General features: G+C 39.5%; 1 protein-coding gene across 1 annotated transcript; it reads left to right on the top strand.

The window, feature by feature from the left end:
* Positions 1-291: 291 nt before the first annotated feature.
* LOC146467454 (usherin-like) lies at positions 292-5492 on the top strand (the record flags this gene model as incomplete). Its single annotated transcript, XM_085125841.1, has 4 exons — positions 292-580; positions 1859-2121; positions 2647-2841; positions 3961-5492. Coding segments are annotated over 4 exons (843 nt in total), but the record flags the coding sequence as incomplete, so codon positions are not given.
* Between the last annotated feature and the right edge of the window lie 1463 nt (positions 5493-6955).

Genomic DNA, 6955 nt, shown 5'->3' on the forward strand with positions numbered 1-6955 from the left:
GGAGTTCAATGGCCTTAAACTCGAATAGAATGCTGATTTGGTTCTTGGATTGTGAACCAAAAGCGCCTGCGACACCTTGGAATTTCACTCATGAATCTTCGGTGAAGTTCGGGAACGTTCGCATGAACTTCGCTCAATGTTCGGGAAATCTTAGAGAAGTGGTCGCCATCTTTTGTAAAGTCGTTAGAAACTTTATAATTAGCATGGTTTATATGATAAATACGATATAAAATAAAGCTACTTAGAGGTGTGGAATTTGCCTGTAAGTACAGAGAAAATTTGTTGTTATGACATTCACTTCTGTTCGCTTTAGCACCCACGACCACAGGAAAAAGACCGCGAGTGAACGTAACCGGACTCCGAGTTGCTGTGGACTGGAGCGAGTGCTTTACATTGAACGGACCACTGGATAGATATGAACTGCTTGAGAACGGTTTATTGACGTTCACTGGAAAGGAAACTAAATTTGACTTGAAGACGAGGCCTCCAGGAGAGAAAACGTACATAGCTAAAGCCACGACCACATTCCAGGGACGTAAAGTCACAGTGACAGCTCCGCGCAGTGTTACGGTGACTTTAGGTAAGGACAATGTCAGGCTTTGTACTTGTATGGAAATCCTGGAAACCCTCGTGGGATTTCAGTATTGAAAAATCCCGGTCTCGAAATCGGTGTAGGATGTTCCCGTTGCGAGTAGATTATTACACATGGTGTTCCAATCCAATTTAAAATCCAGACTGCCGAGCGCCGTACCGTTTCCACTAAACAATTTCCCAGCATCAACAAGCATATTCTCGCGTCTTGAAATCGTCGAAGGATGTTCCCGTTGTGGGTAGGTTATTTTATTGCATACGGACTTCCCATAAGTCGTTAAAATCAATCTAAGTTACAATCCATAGTGCTGAGCGCCGTACCGTTTCCATTAAACAATTTCCCAATATCAACAAGCATATTCTCGGGTCTTAAAACCGTTGTGGGTAGATTATTTTATTGCATATGGAATTCCCTGAAGTCGTTGGCATTATAAGTTACAATCCATAGTGCTGTGCGCCGTACTATTTCCACTAAACAGTCTCCCAGTATCAACAAGCACATTCTCCTTACCAGTCGGGAGACTGTATCAAGTCATTTTATTTTCTCATAAAACAGCAGTGATATTGTAAGGGGAAATTAGAGGCTGATCATATTTTGGACCAATGTAAGATCATATTTTTGGACCAATCATATTTTGGACCAATGTAACAATGCAAGAACTGTGTGCGAAGAAAAATAATTCGTAGCCAGCTCGACAGTTTTCAACATGGAGCGCATGAATAGATTCAACAGGAAGACTGAATCAAAAATATTCAGTTCGGTACTCGAGGACATGTAGATATTTGAATTTTATCGCTTTTACAAAAGCAAACCTTTGCTGTGCCCATAAGTCTCCGTAGTGGGGAATTATGGTGCACGGAAGGGCTGAACGCGGATTGGGTCGCGTCTGGCTTATGAATTGTTCATACCTTCTTCTCCCAGCTTGGGAGCCAGTTCACTGGCTAGCTATATGGTAAAGATGTTGCGCTTTGTATCAAAAACGAACTGAACACCGATTTCATATGTATGTACGCATAACGTTCTTTAGATAACATTTATAGCACCCGTTAAAGTAAACAGATGTCCGTAAATCCGAAAGCTTTCATAGCTTGTAGTTTCAGTAAACGTATCCAGAGATCCGTTTGATTCTTTTCTCGCTTCTGATTCCCACAGCCATTTGCCATTCCCAGCAAACATAAATAATTAAATAAATAAATAAATAAATAAATAAATAAATAAATAGATAGATAAGTAGAAGCAATAACTTTTGTCCAAAACTATTTCCAGGTGAAGCTGTCCCAGGGACCTCCGCGCCTCGCACTGCTTCAGACGAGTGGTACCGCAGCGCATGGTTCATAGCTGTCATGGCGCTTGTGGCCATCATAATCTTGTTTATCCTGTTAGCACTCTGTCTGTGGCGAACAAGCGGAAGTAGAACTGTTTACGTACGCGACAGAGAGCCTCTGCCACCGCGCACTAAACTCAGGTCCAGGCCACCATCCATGTCAAGTCTTTACACGTCCAGTGACCGGAAGAACGGCAGCATGATCGTAAGTTCTTGCACATAATTTGTTCCCGCGAGGGTGAGGGGAGGGGAGGGGAGGGGAGGGGGATTCTATATATAGCAATTGATTGGGCGTTTCAAATTCATTTGTTCGTAGCATATTGTTTCATATATGATAATGAGGAAAATATAAGCAAGGTTATGAACATGAAAGTGTTGTGAGACTGGTCCTACGGTTTATCGTCCTTATCCGAGAAGACTAGAAAGTCTAACCATTTGCAGATGTCAGCAATTTCTCCTCAGTTATTTTAAGACCCTGAGTGGTGGTCCGGCCGGTGTTTAAACTTGCGACCTCCCGCACGGTAGCCCGGTGCTCTACCAACTGAGCCAACCGGTCGGCGGTCAGCAAAGATTCTCCGATTTAGTGGTTGATCGTTGCTGTGCACCGTTAGATTTCTGTTTGCATTTGTTTTTCTACTGTTTCTGGCACCTTTTACATTTATACCATTTGCTTATCTTTTTGTTTATTTTGTTGTTGTTTACTTAATTGTTTTCATTTTTGTTGTACCAGGACATGCACCCGATGCAGATGCCTTACCACAGTAGTACCACAGCCTTGTTTGACAGCTCTGAGAGGCTAAACAGGACCAGTGATCCGTATGACCGGCTTTATAACGGCGGCATGGGCCACAAGAGCCCCCTGGATGAAACACAAGACTGGGACGGTTACATGAAGGCCCACAGCAGGGACAGAGACTCTGGACTGGTAACGGGAAAAAGTTTTTTAGTTTGTTAAACTTAATACTAGAGCGAGTTTCAAGTTTATTTTTGCCACTATAAACGAAATTACAAGTGTAATAATCATAAAATGAAGGTGGCAAGGAAGCCCATAAGAAACCACAAGGCTTTTAAATAATGGGCTCCCTCTATCATGTATTATTCACAGTTTAACAGTAGAATAATGACATAATCAATGGCAGAGTAGAAATAGAACAGAGCTAAGGCATTAATTTAAATTACCTATATGTTTAAAGCATAATTAGGCTAAAAAGAAAGAAAGAAAAAAGAGCGCTTTCAATTGGCCATTTAGGAGTTGCTTTGAACCTCATTATGAAAGCGAGGCTAAGTGCAAAGTTCTTATTTTTCATTTGGATAAGGGGGTTAGTTTCTGAAGAAACTGTGCTGCGTCGGTGGGGAGTAGAAACGAATGTTTGGTTTATCAACAGAGTTGATAACTAAAGGGAAATTGGCCACCGTAAAGAGATTCGAGGGCTGACGTTTCGAGCGAATCCAAAGGACAAACGCTTGAAACGCCAGCAGTCGAATCTCTTTACGGTGGCCAATTTACCTTTAGTTATCAACTCTGTTGATAAACCAAACATTCGTTAATTTTCATATGAAAAGCTTTGCAATTAGCCTCGCTTTCAACGTGAGGTTCACAGCAACTCGAAACTGGCTAATTGAGTGTCAAAGTAATTTCGCGTTTCCTTTGGTTTTGCTTTGCTACGCTCTGTGATTGGTTGGCAAAACTCGCGCCACTTTCTCATCCGGTGAGAAACAAAACCTACACCAATCGTGACTTGGTCGCACGCGTTTTCCCGCGTTTTACGGTTTATGCACAAAAGCGCTCTCAAAATCACCTTACTTGGTGGAGAAACTGCAGCGACAAAATGGTATGACAGGAGAACATAGCATAAAAACCGGATTATAAAACACTGAAGCGAAGATCCTACGTACAGCCATTATTGCAGGTAGTTAGAAATTCATTCACCTCGAAGGCTATTTGTTACCTTATTTGACTGCACTTAGTTGTCTATTTTACAGGTTATTAATGACTTCTTCACGAGTTAATATTTTCTTTTCTCTTTTTATTTTCTCCTTACAGTATGATGACGACAAATACGAATTTTCAGACAGCGAGCCCAGTACGCCGCACCAGAGCTTTAAACGAGAGCAGTATTTCACAGATACACATCTATAGCACTCATCTTATGATCACCTGAATGTGTAAACTTTTATATTGTATATTTTGTTAGCATGTCGGATAGCCAACGTAGGTAACATATTTCGCTGTATCGCTAATTAGGGACATCCAACAACACTATAATATTTATAATAATCTGTAGTTATATGACTTAGAGAGGTGAATGGCTTAAATTCGAGCAGAGAGCAGATTCGATTCTTATCTATGACTTGAATTGTGCTTGACGTGACGTATCTGCGACGGAGCGTTCTCTCGTGACGTCACAGCCGCCATGTTGGTGTATCATAACAATAGATTGTTAATCAGTTTCTTTTGTAAGGTACACCAATATGGCTGCCCTGCCTGCCTGTAGACTGAGTGAAAACGCTTTAGAAATTGAGCTTTAAAACAATAGGGTCTATTTTCGTGAAAGCATGAGTTTGTTTGAGACTTCCTAGTAAATTGGTGTGTCAATTGCCTTTGTTTTTTGCTTTGCTTTTACGTTAGCCGTTAGCTATAATATTGCGAAGGATTTTAAGCCATAATGGTAGTGAAGTTTTAAGACTTTACAGAGATTTAGAATTGCATTTACGGCAAACGGCATAAATGACCACGTTAAGCCTATATTTAGTGCTCGCTGTTCTCAGTTTCTCAGTAAAATTGAGAAGTTTTGTGTTAGCATCAAAGGTCAGAATTATTCTGTACTATTCTCATCTGTGTACTAATTTTTTCCTGAAAACATAAACGCGAATCTCACGTGTGCCGTTTGCCGTAAACATGATTCTAATCTCTCTATTGCCGTGTAAACTTCGTTGTATAGTTAACACGATTTTTCCAGCGTTCATTTCGGTAGAGAAGTGTATTAACTTTAAGTTTTGATTGGCTCAATAGTCAGTAGGTTTTTTGTATATGAAATCATTGGCTGGCTATGACAGTCACTATTTCTCAAAGATAAGTCAGTCTAATACGCGTGTTTCTTCTTGTTGATAGTAAATCTTGTCCTCACATTGTCAACGTTGCTACTTACCTCAGCGAACTTTGAAAAAATAGCTTATATTATGAAATTACGAATTAGTCAGTAGTGTCAGTATCGGTAGGTTTTCCTTATACGAAAGTTAGTATCACATATGGCAACATTGAATGAAGTACTCTCGGAGAGAAAGTTCGAGATATACTGTATTAGTAATGTTTATGTTGTACAGCGAAATTGTAGGTAACAATAATTTAAATGACCAGCTTAATAAAGAATAAATAATTTGTGAAAGCGATTTTTTAACGTTTATTGTTATTTTTGATAATTTTCCAACGTTTTTATTTCAAATGCTTGTATAATTCTTTTTCTTGAGACTTTTAGTGCAATGAACGAAGAAGATCTTGTAAATGTGTAACTGCTGTACATTTGTATCATCCAAGCCTGAACTATAGCTATTTACAATAAAATGTTTGTAGTAAAACAGTGTTTGTACTCGTTTTTGGAACTTTGTCATTGTTCGATTTGTACTCTCAACAATTATTCCTAAAACTGGAGATGTATGCAGTGCAAGCGAACACCCTCTTGAGGGGAAATATGGTGAACGTTCAACGGCGAGTTTATATCTGTTCGTTATTTTTAACAACAACAAACAAATCCAGTTGTTATATGCACTACCGATGCATGCTTTAAAGTAAGAAAATCTCCTCCTCTTCTTCATTATCATCCGCCGATCCAAGCTAAGATGACGTAGACTTGAATGCGGAAAAATGAACCGCATAGTAAGGCACAACAACAATCAAAACTCTGCAATTCTAGCTTCTTTTTAGTCATTTAGAAATTTAGTCATTGAAACCATTGTACAATACAACATTTATATTTCGCAATTGTTTGTACAAAAAGATGAAACGCTGTGAACAAAAAATCTTCGAAGAACGAAAAAATTTCTCACTCAAATCTGCTGACTCTACTGTTTCCCTGTTAAAAAATAGTTCGCCGATGGCGAGATGAGGAGGTATGGTACTTATGGTCTCAAAACCAGCCGACGTCACGTAATTTTTGTATTGTAATAGTTGTGTGATCGTTATGTGGTGAAATTTAATGTGCGGTAATTTAAATGTGCTCGTATTTGTTTTATTCTGTTCATCTGTAAACGCCCCACATGGAAAACAGCTTGTAGTTCTTTGTGGCCAGCTTTTTTTTCGTACGTTAAAAGCTAAATGTGACAGCCCACCTAGAAAAATCGCAAACTGAACTGTCCACGACAAAACCTGATATTAAAGCGACGGTCCTCTCGTGGGAATTGCGAGGATCTGACGAGTGTCGGCGAGAACGCACGAAAACCCACGGAAAGAGTTACATCAATGTCTGTCGTCGGGCCAAGTGTTCACAGAATGGCGTGGTTGCTATATCAACAATGAGATAAAATGATCATACATCTGTGTTATTCCCGATTTTAGGAGGCGACCTGCACGTACCGTTTTCAACATTTCACATGGTTGGTCGAGACGGAACAGAAGAACGAACAAGAGAAAAATAATTGATCCCATCCCCCAAAACAATGCAGCTGCAGGTTATCAGGATCCAGTGAAAATAGAACTGTTGAAAGGTGGATGTATACCGGATTTAAGAGCCTTTTGTCTGTGGTTGTTTGTGAAAGCCTACACGGAATCTTAAAACGTCCAAACCTCTAAGTACAATATTCTAAGATGTGAATTCGTGCTGTAGCGCTTACGCCAGCTTTTAAAGACTGATTTCACTTGGTCTCTTAAATATAAATGCCTTTGCATTTTATATTTCATATAAATTGGAAGCGTTGTTTTGAGTCAGAAGTCCATTGACTGTAAATAAACAAAGAAGCAAATAAAATGAAGTCGATGATTAAATCATAGTTTATTGAAGGACTGGTTATGAAATCTTCAAACTGAGTGCATAAACACTGATATG

The sequence above is a fragment of the Pavona decussata genome, unplaced genomic scaffold, assembly GCF_977016875.1.
Source record: "Pavona decussata unplaced genomic scaffold, jaPavDecu1.1 SCAFFOLD_135, whole genome shotgun sequence".
Taxonomy (NCBI): domain Eukaryota; kingdom Metazoa; phylum Cnidaria; class Anthozoa; order Scleractinia; family Agariciidae; genus Pavona; species Pavona decussata.